At 40.0% G+C, this 14,632-nt stretch overlaps 1 protein-coding gene across 1 annotated transcript; it reads right to left on the bottom strand.

The window, feature by feature from the left end:
• Positions 1-9,938: 9,938 nt before the first annotated feature.
• Positions 9,939-10,847, bottom strand: LOC103715209 (EPIDERMAL PATTERNING FACTOR-like protein 9). Its single transcript, XM_008802765.3, has 3 exons — positions 10,685-10,847; positions 10,494-10,555; positions 9,939-10,383 (listed from the first exon to the last, which is right to left on the bottom strand). The coding sequence occupies exons 1-3, from the start codon at positions 10,764-10,766 to the stop codon at positions 10,189-10,191; spliced, it is 339 nt and encodes a 112-aa protein (XP_008800987.2). The 5' UTR covers positions 10,767-10,847; the 3' UTR covers positions 9,939-10,188.
• Positions 10,848-14,632: the final 3,785 nt, after the last annotated feature.

The following is a 14,632-nucleotide window of genomic DNA, read 5'->3' as shown; positions in this document are numbered from 1 at the left end:
AACAAAAAATAAAAAAAAAAATATTGGAAGTGCCTCATCAAGTTTCATTGAGATCATGAATTTAGCGTAAAAAGAAAGTGCCAAAAAAAATTAGTAAAAACTCTTAACCGACTAAAGCTTTAAAAGAACTTGGGGTCACAACCCAAGGACCAACCCATCTAGGGATGGATGATTTTCTTAATGAGTGAAGTAGAAGCCTTCTCAAAAAAAAAACCAAAAGATCCTTATGTTTCTCTCCTTCCAAATCTTCAACTAAATAGATATAACTAGAATATCCCAAGCAATTCTGAATTTTTTTCAGAATTTCCTTCCCTCTCCAAAAACCCCCAGAAAGAAGTTAAAAAAGAGGAGGCATTGCTCTCCATATAATTCTCTTCTTGAAATATGTCCAAATCTGCTATAAGAACACGATAGGAATAGATGAGTGGCCAATTCATCCATATTGTGGCATAGAACACAAGCTGGATGGTTGGTTATTATCTCTTCTTCAAATTATCAGTAGTTAAAAATTTTTCTTTGTCAGTAACTAAAATTTTCACCTTTCTAGGTACTTTGGCCTTCCAAACATAAGTGAATGTGGCTTGTCCAATTTACCACCAAAGTTCAGAAACGTGTAATAAGATTTGACAGTAAAAATGTTATCGGAGGTCAATCTCTAAATTAATTGGCCTCTATAAGAAGGTCTAATAAAATTAAGACATCCATGAGTTGAACAAGCCAACCATAAAAACTTTCAACTTTTAGTGTATTTTGGCCTTCCTAACATGAGTGGATCCCTTGTCCAGTATACCACCAAAGTTCAGAAAGTTGTACTAAGATTCAACAGTAAAAATGTTATTGAGGTCCATCTCCAAATCAACTTGTCTCTTGATAAGAAGGCTTAAAAAGATTTAGGATATCTATATGCGAAATACACTCAGTAAGATCATTACCAATAGGAGACCTTCTAAAAGGGATAATCTAGGAGTGATCATGTGATCATTATTAACAACATGCCAATAGGAAGCCACTGAGGTATGGTGATTCATATCAATGAAATTAACCCAACATCCGCCTATCAAACCAAAACCCGGCTCTTCTACTATCACCCAATTAAAAGGATTTACCACACACGAAACTGTCTTTAGTTTCTTAAAACACTCTTGCAGAAGGATGAAGCATAAGAGGCTTCCAAATGGCAGTCTCCATTCAAGAATTTCCACCACCATTTACCTAGCAAAGTTAGATTTAGATCCCTGGGGGGGGGGGAATTTAGTCCCATATCGGCCAGTAACGGAAAGGTTCTGTGCCTTAAATTGGGGGACGAAGCTCTTTTCTCGTGAGGCGCTTTTTGAAGGGCAAAACCGTGAGGGCATCCCCCTGTCAGTGCAGGACGCGCGGGCCGAAAATGTCTCCCCCTGTAGCGCTGGACGCGCGGGCCGGAAATGTCTTCCCCTGTAGCGCTAGATGCGCGGGCCGGAGCGCCCAAAGCGGACAATACCTCGCGAAGGGACGCAGTCTCTTTCTCTGCTCGGCTCGATTAGGACTATGCTGTTGCGTGGGCCCAAAAAATCCCGCAACAACTTCTTTTCCAAATGGTTTTCCAATTGACCAAGCAGAAACCTCCATTAGTCACGGATTTGCCTTTCCAGAGTAAGGATTTTCTAATCATATGAAAACTCTTTTAAAACCCAAGTAGGGGCAAAAACTGACAAGTAATAGATAAAGAAGATGAGAGCAAAGGGAGTTGACAAGTGTGAGTCTGCCAACCAATATGGAATCATGACTATCACAACTAAGGACCTCACCCAAGAAGGCTATTCAGATGATTTATTTGGATTTCTTGACTCTATGTAAGTACCCAAGATTTACCCAACACATAGTCGATATGAGACTCAATACAAGTCTGTATGGGTCCTCAAATACCCTTTCCATTTAAGTCCTGGTATCCTCATCAAGCTAAGAGTTTAAGTTCATTCAAATCCAATCACAAATTCTATGATCAGTCCATGATCAACCCAATAGGTCAGTGCTGTGGTGTTTTCTATTCCACATAGGCTATGAACTGAATTCGCTTTGATAATATTTGTCACAATTGAGGATCTCATCCAAAAAGGCTAGCCAGAAGGTATTCGCCGCATAGACGATGTGGGACTAAATGCATGCCCACATGGATCCTCACATTGAGGTAATTGACCAATTTCTCTCTTCCTCACTTTTCTTAGCCCTAATTCCATCATTAGTGGTTGGAATCTTCTTAGTAGGTCACTAAGTTTTGTTGAAAACCCCTCCATAGTCGTTGTTATCTTTCCCCATCCCTTCTCGACGTTTCATGGCCAACATACAAGCCTTAATCACTGATGAATAGGTTGAGGCATAGTTTGATGTGGCTGAGCCCATTCTTATTTGGGTGTCCCCTGTTTTCTTATTTTTCAGCCTTTCACTAGCCATCTACCATTGATTGTCGCCTCTTATCAACCGACTGTGACTACAAGCACCACCATGGGCAGCCGCTCGCCTACCACCGCCATCATCTAGCCATTGCCCTACATTGTTCTTTCCCTATTTTGAGAAGGTGCATGGCTCTTCTATTTTCTGCTAAAAAAAAGGAAAGAGAGAGCTCCATCCTTGTTTAATCCCCCCCCCCCCCCCCCTCTCTCTCTCTCTCTCTCCTCATTTTCTCATTTTCTCTCTCTTCTACTTTCACATTATTTGATGTTCAGTGGACTTGGCGGGTCTCTCTCGTGTAACTTTGTTCAACATTGGTAAAGGGTCCTGAATCGCCCAAATGGTTGTGCATCAAGTCGATCCCCATCCTAGTTCTTGTCGAGCATCCTTGGACTCCATCATCTTCGATCTTTATTGAGCTATCTATATTCTAGCTCGGCTCTTGTTTTATTATTTGATCTGTTAGGTTACTTAGATCGAACCTACCTAAGTTTTCAGACGCTCTACCTAGTCAATCTTGTCCTTCTTCCATCTTGGCTTTTTTCGAGCATCCTTGAAACTTATTATTGATGATCTCTATCATACCAATCTTTGCTCTAATTGGGTTCCTATTCATAATCCATTAGCTGAGTCACTTAGATCATACCTACTTGGTGCTACTGAACACCGTCACTTGGCCAACCACATCTTTTTTCTCTTAAAATTTTACGACCATCAAAGTTGTTGAATATGAATTAATTGGGCTTTGCATAGGTTTAGGTGATTCACTTAGTTGAATTTTTAGGTTTCAAGGCGAAAAAGGTAATCAATCCTTATATTCCTTATTAGTTTTCAAACTACCTATTATTTTCAATGCTCAAAATTTCATAAAAATTATAAATGATGTTTTGACATGGATGATTCTGTATAATTTTTGAATTAAATCAAGGATCAAGCATACGATATTATAAAAAATCATATTTTTTTATAAAAATAATAGTCCCATTATGTTTTAATGTTAAGGATTTGTTTATATGCTACGAACTCTAAACTATGAAAATTTGCATTTTGTCATGAAAAGAATGATTGCATGACTATTTTATTCTTAATGACTTATTGATGGACTATGAACTCTACAAAACCATTTAATGTCTTTTAATTAATTTATTTATGTATGATTTAAGATATTTTATTTTGAGAAGATATGCCTAAAGGTTTTCAGATAGTTATGTACGATCTTTAAAAGTGACGTAGATCAACACTTGGAGCTAGTTCTATACGACCCTGCTACTAGTAATAATAGTTGGCATACGATTTTGCTAATAGATAATAGTAGTTGGCATGTAATCCTACTAGCGAGTAATAGCACCCTCGCTATTAGATAATAATAGTTGATATTTTGTCGAGTACAACCCTCTCACAAGTATAATAATGACCTTGCTATTTAGTTTTTTTAGCTAAAAACGAACATTTCATACATCACGAGTACGAATACACCCAATAGAATCAGAATACAAAATATTCCGAAGTGGTTCGGGTATCTCTCTCTCTCCGGCCCATAGGGTGCCTCCTGAGTGGCTCGCTACATATGCTGCCACCCAGTCGGCTGCCCCATTAGCCTCACGATATACATGCATACCCTGGAATGTAACACCCTCCCTCACTATCAACCAAATATCGTGGAACAGGGGATGAGCTCCTCCACAACTACTCGGGCCTCTACAGATCCAGCTGATCACCATGGCCGAATTACCCTCCAGTAGGACAGAACTCATCTGAAGCACCCGCCTCGCGTAACACATGCCCTTTCAGGCTGCTCGCAGCTCTGCCTCAGGAACCGAGGTATCAAAAATCTGACAGTCCCCTGCTGCCACCGCATTGGAGCCCGAGCCGCTGATAACAAATCCGGCCTCTCCCCTCCTACCTCCATCCAAGACAGAGCCATTAAAATTGACCTTGAGAAAACTCGGAGGTGGGGGCTTCTAGGTAAAAAATATCCTATATGGAGCTGCCGAAGCAATGTGGGGGCTCCAGATGTCTCGAGCTGTCAAAGGTCTATAAACTGACTCTGCATGTATAATCTCTACTACCTAAGCCCGAGCCTTCTCCATCACGAATCGCGAGGACGGCCTGCTCTCTTCAAAAACTCGGGCATTCTTGGCCAACCATATCTGATACGCTGTACAAGATGCCGTAATAGCCAAGTGACGCGTCTGAGGATCACCAACCCAATGCTATACCTCCTCCAGAAAACAATCTCTCCGACTCCAAAAGTCTCTCGGGATCCCAATCAGACTCCAAGCACATGTCGCCCGCATGCACTGGAATAGTACATGATCCACTGACTCGTCCACCCTATAATTCGGGCATAAGGGAGAAATGCTCACACCTTGTCTACTCAACACTACGCTCGTCGGCAGTCGCTCCCAAGCCACCTTCCGGAGGAAGAGAGCGACCCTCTGGTGTAGTCCAAATCCCCATACCCAACCACAGTCTATGCCCGGCTCTGAATCCCATTGGAGAACACGAGATACCTCGACAATCCCAACACCGTACCTTGGCATTTAGTTTAAAAGTATTATTTTATACTATGGCATGGACAAGCGGCAAATGTTTTATGACTTTTTACCATATATATGAGATCTGCATGGTTGATGCATATATAAAGGCATGACTGGTTTCGAAACTTGTTTTATCTTATTGTACTATGAAAATTCTATTTTGCAGTAAAAGTTTTCTTTAAATGCTTCATTGTGCCATGCAAAATTTATACTTGATTTGGTAAAGTAGTATAAAGTTTACTTATTGAGTGGTGTAGCTCTCTTTTCTTTTTGTTCCTTTGAGACGAATAAGGACACTAGGAATGGAGAATAAGCCAGGCTTGGAGTTCATGCTAAGAGGCTTTGTAGCAGATAAATTTTAATTTATTAGTTGATTATGGACATGTAGTTGATAGTTTTACAAATTTTTGATATTACAGGTTTTCAAAAATTTAAATTTGAATTTAGAAACCCTGGACCGGCACTTGGTTCTTTATTTAATAGACAATAGACTTTGGACCCTTTGTTACATTCTATTTGAGCTGGATTTTCATAAAAGTTTATTATTACTAGCTTCGCATTATCACGAGCGGTACCTACATAGCCATATTATATCCCGGATTCATCTTATAATTAAGTGTCACTATACAGATAATTAAGTGATCATAGATTTGTGACCGTCCTCATCCATCAAATGCTCCTTTTAGCTGGATACATTATATTCGATGAAACCGTATCCATCCAACAAGCTGAGGGTGTTGTAGATAATAGACTTTGGAGATTTTTTATTATTATTATTTTTTTTTTGTTATGATGGGTAACACCCAATAAAATCAACAGAATATCTTGGAGTGCCCGGGGCAACTTTCATTCCCAACCTATATGGTACCACCCGCATGCATGGCTGGCCACATAGGCGGATACTTTAAGTAGATACTTTTTTTTTTTTGTATTTTTGAGCATAGATATTAGGGCAAGAAAAGCCCTAGCAGCCATTAATTTCGGAGCATACGACCTGTCTAGAAGCATGTTGGAGTCGTAGATTAATTGATGATGATAACAGCGACGAGGCCTCGAGGCCATGGCCCATGCACATGCTCTTCTTTGGGCATCTTGTGCCGTGACAAATAAATGCAATCCATGGAGCCTTAGTAGATGTTAAACAGTGAAAGGTGGCCATGTGCCCCCTGAAGGGATCCCCTTTGGGACCACTTCTTAATGTTTTCCCTTTCCGCTCTATTTCCCACTGTTCAGAGGCCACATGACCTCTCCCAATCACCAAGAGTACCTCAGTACCACCCAGTATAGCGTTCAAAGCCTCTTTTAGGGTGTCTGCTTGGGTCCTGCGAGCCTTTTTTTTCCCTCACGCCAATCTCAAGTGAAATATTAGATTTGTGGGACTAATTCCAGTGTTTCCCTTGTCCTTTTATGTCACTTACATGCAGCTTTGTAGTAACTCAAGGGCGAGTCTCTGGCACTTTAGAGCCAGGCTTCTCTTATTTGAATTGATATCAAGAGGTAGGGCTTGTTGGCTTTTGGATGGGGAGAAGAGACGCCATTTGGTTTGGAAGTACTGGAAATGGAATAGGCCATTCAGGGATAATTTTTCTTTTTTTTTTTTGGCTTGTTGGTGACAAGGGATAGCTCCGGTAAGATGCTGGGGATGGATGGTGCGACCTTGCTGCTCCCTCTTTGGAACATTTTGTTTTCTGACTCTTCGAGATGTATTCGTACTAGATTTAATTGTGTGTGTGTTTGGATAACATTTTTATCTCTATTTCAAGATACATTGTTTCATGTTGCTGATCTACCACACTAATTATTTCTGGATAAAAAGATAAAAAAAATGCCTTAATTTTTGTGATTATTTATATTGAAGGTGGAAAAATCTGACTTGAACTAGCCAATCTACGACATGAATGCTGGCATATTTGAGGGTAGGCGGTCGCCTCCGAGGTTGGTGGTGGATAGAGTTGTATTGCAGGCGAGGAAGGTTACCACAGCTACCACGTTGTTCTCTACTGAGATGGCCAGGAACATCTGGGGCACTCTTTCCGCTGTTATAGCGCCCAGGTTCGCCCTTGTTTCTTGGATGCCCCCACCCCTTGGTCATCTTAAAGTGAATTTCGATGGTGGTATGTCGGTGGATGGTGTATCTGGAGGTATCGGATTCGTGATCAGAGATTCTTTTGGCAGGATGGTAGCAGCCGAGGGCCGGCGTACTCCTGGGATCACTGTTGTAGGGGCAGAGCTTCGGGCTGCATGGGAGGGGCTGACATATGCAAGGAGGACCCTTGAAGCCGAGAGGGTGTATCTCAAGGGGGATTCTTCTGTGGTGATTGACTGGATCCGAGGTGTGGATAAATATGGGGATGGCCATCCTCTCATCAGAGAGACTCGCAGGCTGGTTCAGGAGATGGGTGGGCTGCATGCAGCATATGTGTTTTGGAAGGCGAATAGGGCAGCAGACTGGGTCGCCTCTTTCGTCGCCCGGCACTTCGGAGATTTTCTATGGACATCTACAGGAGATATTCCCTCTCCTTTGTATTTTTTACTTTCTCGTGATTGGGCAGGATGTACTCAAGTTAGAGCTGTATAAATTGCCGCATTTACTATATAAAAATAAAACTAGCCAATCTACTCGAACCCACTCGGAATAAATAGGTTTGGACGGGTTCTTTTGATAATTACGTTGATTTAGGTCAACCTGAAATCAACTTATTTATAAAGAGATGAGCATATAAAGGTGGACCAATGAGAACAAGCTGGCTCTCATGCCCAATATAGATGACCCTTCTCTAATTCTTTCCATATAGTTAAGTTCATTAAAAAGAAAATTATAGAGAGTGACTGACAGGACAGACCATGAGGTTTTGGAATCTGGTCTTGAACTTTTCAGTTAGTTTTAATTTAACTAATTTAGTACCATTATGTGATATGTATTTCTAAATTTATTATAGATATGATGCTTTTTTAAAATGAAATTTTATTATGTTGTTTCTCTTCTTTGAATACAATGCATGCTCTATTTTTATAGTTATACATATAATTGACGCTAGAAAACATAAAACTTAAATGGGTTGGGGATGGGTTTTCTTTTTTAATCTTATTATAAATGGGTCAGGCATAGATGGAGAGGTCTGATCAAAACTCAGCTCAATTTGACCTGAACCCTATATATATATATATATATATATATATATATATATAGGTCATTTCATGGATATAAGTGAGATAAAATTTGGGTATAACTCCCATTTCATGGAATCTGTGGAACCACTTGACTACTTTAACACCCTCCCTTTAACCAAACATTTTTAGGGCTATACAAAAATGGCTTGTTTGGGCTTTTATCTGTGACAGCATGGGATAACACCTCATTCAGGGTGTTATCTCCCTTTAATCTAAGCCAATACTCGAAATAAATAAGCCTTATGCTCGCCAAATAGCTTGTGAAGAGCAAGAATATGGAAGAATTGAGAGTTATTCTCGACAAACCTACGTATACCAGGAATAACTATTCGAATGGGAAGGTTGGCATAAAATCTATTTATTCCTTCCTCTTTTTTTAATAGACAAAAATCATCCTCAACCTAGAGCCACTCCAAAAATATTATCAAACAACAACATGAATAACTTTGGACTATCCATTCCATGTGGAAGAACTATTCTATTTCTATTCCAGTTTTTTCTTATTTGGAAAAGCAAGATCATAGTTCCTTCGCGCCAAAAATCAAATCAATTGTCGTGACCCTGATGGATTGTGCCAATCATACCTAGAGCTGTATGTGGGCCAAGCAAAGACTTCAATTTCTGGAAGAGTAGAAACAAGAGTACGTTTCAGTGCTATAAGGTGGTAATTGGTGGTCCTAGATACTGCTTCGCCCTCGATAGAATAGTAGACATGAGAGGAAGTAATATAATATTCAGAGTTCATCAGGTGTTGTTTATTTTTTTGAATTGGACAACAAAATGAAAAGAAGCATAAAATCAGCTGTTTCTAGAGTAGTTCATATAATTAATGTGGAAGCATTAGAGACTTGACATGAAAATGTTTCTTTAGCAGTAGAATGAATCTTCAAAACAACTATATATAACCAAAAGTAAAAGGTTTTGGCTACTGAAAACATACATAAACTGATTAAAGCTACCACCAAATCTAAAGCATGAGGGTTGGTTGTTTCGAGCTCCAAAATTTGGACTCGATCTGCCGATCGACCAGGCAAAAAAGGAAGAGTTAACTTTGTTACCAAAAAAGAGGTGGAGTTAATCTGACTGGCTACAAAGTTCGAGCAGAAGACTTCAGCTTGAAGAATCAAATAAACTCTGATTTAATTTAATTTACATCTTTTTTTGCTAACTAGAAACACTTGTCTCATTTATGCTGGGTCAAGTTTATGGTACAAACCATGATCAGAAAGTTTGGGTATACAATGTGAATGACTCATTTTAGCAATTACCTGGAGTTGAGCTCCATTTCTCATCAAAGATATAATGATAATATTTGATGATGGACTGCTTTGAAACCAAAAAGATGCAGAAAATATAATGTAAGTTACATCATGTTTCTTCTAACAAAGAATTAAATCTTCTTGCTTGTGTTCGAAGATTTTATTGATGGTTTACATTCTTACATTCAATCCAAGTCTCGGAGCCATGCAAGTTGGACAAAGTAGACTCAAACACAAGTACTTGGCAAGTTCCTATTGGGCCTGAACTAGAGTTCCTTATTTGGTCTATTCAAAGGGGCAAAAAGAAAAGGGAATTCAGTATCTAGGACCTGATCAGATTTCAGAATCCATCGGTGAGACGTCCTCCCAAATATCTGAGAAGTTCGGTAAACATTTTTCCCAAGATGGATTTACTGCACCTTGGTACAAGAGTCAGTCTATAGGCAAGGGCACAAAGACCCAAAAAATTCTACCTAATGATATGACCTCCCCCCCCCCCCCCCCCCCACCGAGATCAAGCTTTGTGATATAACTATTCACATAAAATAAAAATGCAGTGTTTTCATATCATTCAGAACAAACATTCTCTTAGACAAAGGCAGCAGATGATCACACAACAACCTGAACAACACACAAAAAGAAATAATGAAAAAGAGAGAGAGAGACATCTAAAGATGGAGAACTCTTCTAAGCCTTCAACCACATAGGTTTCAAATGCTTGGATCTGTAGAACCCTAGCCCTCTTCATTTGACTTGGTTGGTCCAAAGCATGGCTCACTAATGGTCCCTCTCTACATGTGGCAAACGCATCGATAGTGGTAGGCACTGTTCGTGGGATCACCAGCGTCCACTGGGACTTGCTCGGCTCTGCAATGGAATCGGCACCCTCGGCACTCGTTGTAGGTGCAGATTGGAGCTGTGGAGCCTATCATCAGTCTTCTTGCACTCATATCCCTCCATCTCCACAACCCTTCTTTGTTCGAACCCTATATGAATAAGGATTACACCAAAAGAATAAAGGAAAAAACACTCTTTAACAATAACTCGCTCGAGTTAGAGAATTATAAATGCATTCCTTGGAGTTCTGTAGTTTCACCTGTGATTGGGGTTCCTTCTTCAGTGTAGGAGAATACGAGGCTGAATGTCGTGCTTCAGAGCCTGCAAGATTGCGAAAGAAACCAAGCTTTCTAAGACCAAATGATAGTTAAAGCCAGAGGAAGCAATTCATCTAGTTTAAATAAGGTAGGGTGAAGGAGATGAAGGCAGGAAGAGTTATATGACAATTACCTGAACTGCAAAGAGTCCCGAGGAGAATGGAGAGGAAGAAGAGGAGGGAGAAGGTGTTGGTGGTGGGAGGTTTTATGGCCATAACTGCTGCTTCTAGTGGCAGCAGATAGGAGATGAGAGGTGGTCTTTGAGAAGAAACAAGAGAGGATATATAAGAGGGGGTTGGTTTGGCAGTGGGGGAACAGTGTCCATTTATGGTAGAATGCCTGTTGCTAGAGCCATGCAAGCAAACAAAGCCAGGTCCCTCTAGAGAGTGCTCTCTTGGGATTGATTCCAGCGAATACTGTAAGTTACCAAACTGCAACAATAATTTACCATGCGTCATCTCCAAATCTATATAATCAATTCAGTATCTTCCATTCTTTTCTGTTTATGTCCAAGGATGCCAAGGGATCGGCTATAGACCGGATATGAGCCGGGTAGACCTTTACTTGTATCCCATACTTGCCTCAAAGCAGAGCTAGACGGGTATATACGTACATATAGACAAGACGGGTTCAGTGGATCAGGTCGAATAGAACTACAAAATTATTTTATTTTTGAATAGAAATCAATTTTTTTATCTCAAAAAACAGATTCGTGAAAAATTATATATATTCGTATCAGATTCGGATCGAAGCTATTTGTGAGCAGCTCATATTCCTATACGTTGGCTCAGCAAAATTCTGCTCAATCAGCAACTAAGTTGAGCTTTAGAATTGCCTAACTTGGTGAAAATATTTATTTCCTTTTAGAAAAGATTTAAATTTTTAAATAAAATTTTATTTATTTCATTTTTGGCAAGTTTCCCGCATTGGATTTTAAAATATAAATACTTTTGTATTTATCGATGTCTAGTTCTTCCAAGTCCAAGCCGGGCTTTTGGAGAGATAGGTTGTGACTAAATGCACGCTCGTTCAGCCTGGCCACACATCTTATTTGATTTGAATTTGAATTTGGATTCAAAATTTGATTTCAACCTATAACATAAGCATTACAGATCAATTTTAATTCGCAATTAACTTTGAAACCATAACCTAAGCATTACAAATTGATTTGAAGTTAATTTGAATTTAAATTTAAAATCTCTATCTATTGGCTGAGTTGTGCATTGTAACATATATGTACATTATGGATCATCACACGTATGTGATGTTGAGCCATTATGAGGCGCCAGCACTTAGCAGGGCCGTTATTGTGTGTGTGTGTGTGTGTGTGTGTGTGTGTGTGTGTGTGAGAGAGAGAGAGAGAGAGAGAGAGAGAGAGAGAGAGAGAGAGAGCTATTGAGGCCATTATGGGCCTCCTCCGTAGTTATCTGGATCGAGAACATTTTTTAGGACTTGAGTACATTAAATTAGACCTAAAATAGATCTTATTGAGAGAGATCTTTCATTTTTCACTTCTTTTCACTCATTCTTCTCCTTTCCCAATTTTCCTGAAGCTTTCTTGCTTTATTTTTAGGAAAACTGAAAGATAGTTGATTGGGTCAGACCATCCAGAATCTGGGCCGAGCCAGGTTCATTATACCTTAGGGATGGTCTCGGCATAGACCGGTATAAAAAAATGAATTTTATTCTTAGGGCAGTGTACATATTCATATGCCTTATCCCAAGCATACCTTTATTTTTAGTTTTTTGATTTTTATAATTTATCTTTGTATTATTTTTGAAATTAACATTTTATATATTTATTAAAAATTTCTAGGAACCATATCTCCAACATAACTTGCTCTAATTTGGCGGTGCCTCCAAGCAAGGTTATAATCAACAAATATTGTTGGCCGTTCCTGAGCTTGCTGGAATCTAATTGAAACAAAACTTATGACTCGAGCATAATCTGGCTCACTTTTTTTTTTTTTTTTTTTTCAGAAGGAGACTAATGAAGGAATGCTTTCATTAGTCACCGAATTTTATTAGGTGAAAGAAAGAATACAATAAGTCTACCAGAAAAGAAAAATTAATTACAAAAGAACAAAGAGAGAAGTGTAGGTAATGAAGAGAAATAGCAGCGTCACCGAAGAACAGCAAAACAGAAGAGTCACAAAAGAAGAGAACTTCAGCCTGATCAGTAGTCTAGTCACAGATCTAGCGCCGAGGGATTGCCAAAACCATGAAGAACAGCATCAAAAATAGCATTCAAACAGCAAATCCTTGTGACGACAGTATCAAAGTTCAACTTGGAATGCTTGAAGAGTAAGTTGGAGATCGTATCCCAGGATCAACGAAAGCAGACAAAGGCCGAAGTAGCAGCAGCATAGCAGCCAAAACAGCATCCATTGGCAGCCTAAGAGAGATCCCATCAAGTAGACTGTAAGTAGGGGTGCAAATGGATCGGGTTGGATCGGATCCTGAGTGACTCCGGTCTGATCCGATTTTTTGTTCGGATCCTAATTTTGGACCCAAATCCGATCCGGTTGAAGATCTGGTCGGGTCGGATCGGGGTCGGGTTCGGATCCGGATCTGAATCGGATCTCTTTTTTTTGTGCTTTTGGGAAAGAGTTTGGGCAAATCTAATTTGGTCATATCATAATTATGAGGTGCTGGTGACCCAACTGACCTCCAGTCAGAACAGATGACCCATGACTTACTAAGTCGGTCTACAAGCCAAATTTCATATGACACTATTTTTTATCTATATGACTAATTGGACGGAACTTGGTGTCTCCAGATCCCCTCTCACGAGGACAAAAGAATTCCCCGGCCTTCTTCCAAAATCCAACGCCATTGCAGAAAACTGGCACATGACCCATATTCAGTTCAGTGTTCCCTCACTTCCTCCCTGCAAAAGTTAAAAAAAAACAAAAACCAAAAAACAGAAGGAATAAAAAAAAAAGCCAGCGACCGAGACACCAGAAGTATCTACAGTGTAATAGATCGAGGGGAAGTCCTGACGGATCAATAGTGCCACGACCCACGCGCTCGTGCAAAAAAAAAAAAGAAAAAAAACTCTCTTTTGCATTTTCCCCTCTTTCTCTCTCTCTTCGGATCCATTCGGATCGGCTCGGATCCGTTCGGTAAATCCAGATTCGACCCAGAAAATGATTCGGGTCCAATTTTAGAACCCAACCCGACCCACAGATTCTAAAATTTGGCTTGGGTCGGATATCCGACCCATTAATTTGCAGCGTTAACTATAAGGGGATACGAGGTCCAACCCATTTGCAGCCTTAACTGTAAGGGGCAAAACCTTTGATCCTCGCTCAAAGCTTGCTAAAGCATGATCTGGCTCACTTCAACATGAACCAATGGCACTCCTACCAATTACCCAAGTAAAAGAATCAAATATTCAATTATTGCGTGAGACTTTTGTTTCCTTCGTAGAGTAGTACGAGCTGGTTACTGTTCGAGTAGCTGCATGCCGTTGAGATCAGCCATAATCTTAGAGTCACATCACACCTGTCGTTGGATCTCCGGACACCAAGAACGGGATCACATGAACTTAGGGCTTCCTCATCAGGTACAATCCATTTCTTTGTTGGCCCATGCTTGTAAAGGATGATAAATGTGTGGTTTCTTTGTCTCGCTTGGAAGATGATCAGCTTGCCTTCGATCGTATGTACTTTAACAGTATCCACACAGACCACAACTGATAAGATGGATGAGTTTAGGACACTTTGTTTTTTGTGAAGGTGACTTAATCTTTTCTCCTCAGGCAGTAGCAATGGTACTAAAGTTCCTTGCCTCAGTCACCCAGCGGACAGTAACTGATCACCTAAGTCCTGTAGAGCGCGATGTACAGGGTCCCAACTGATTTCCATCAAACTCCTCTGAATTAAGGCCCTATTGAGCTCAAACATAAATTCCTGACCAATTAGAACATCATTAGAAATACTGCATCTACCTACGTACAAATGCTCCTTGCTCAGAACTAATAAGCTTTAAAAGGATGTCCCTCAATCTGGAAACCAATATCTTGGCCGTCGCCTTATACAATATAGTACACAAACTAATCGACCGAAAGTGGCACAGT

This window comes from Phoenix dactylifera, chromosome 7, assembly GCF_009389715.1.
Source record: "Phoenix dactylifera cultivar Barhee BC4 chromosome 7, palm_55x_up_171113_PBpolish2nd_filt_p, whole genome shotgun sequence".
Lineage (NCBI taxonomy): Eukaryota > Viridiplantae > Streptophyta > Magnoliopsida > Arecales > Arecaceae > Phoenix > Phoenix dactylifera.
This window is presented reverse-complemented; position numbering and strand designations above follow the sequence as displayed.

Excerpts from the sequence above, each read along its gene's own strand:
- LOC103715209 (XM_008802765.3), bottom strand. The coding sequence starts at position 10,766 with ATGGCCATAAAACCTCCCACCACCAACACCTTCTCCCTCCTCTTCTTC. Across the intron at positions 10,556-10,684 it reads CGGGACTCTTTGCAGTTCAG|GCTCTGAAGCACGACATTCA; the intron begins GTAATTGTCATA and ends GCAATCTTGCAG. Across the intron at positions 10,384-10,493 it reads AGAAGGAACCCCAATCACAG|GGTTCGAACAAAGAAGGGTT; the intron begins GTGAAACTACAG and ends TTATTCATATAG.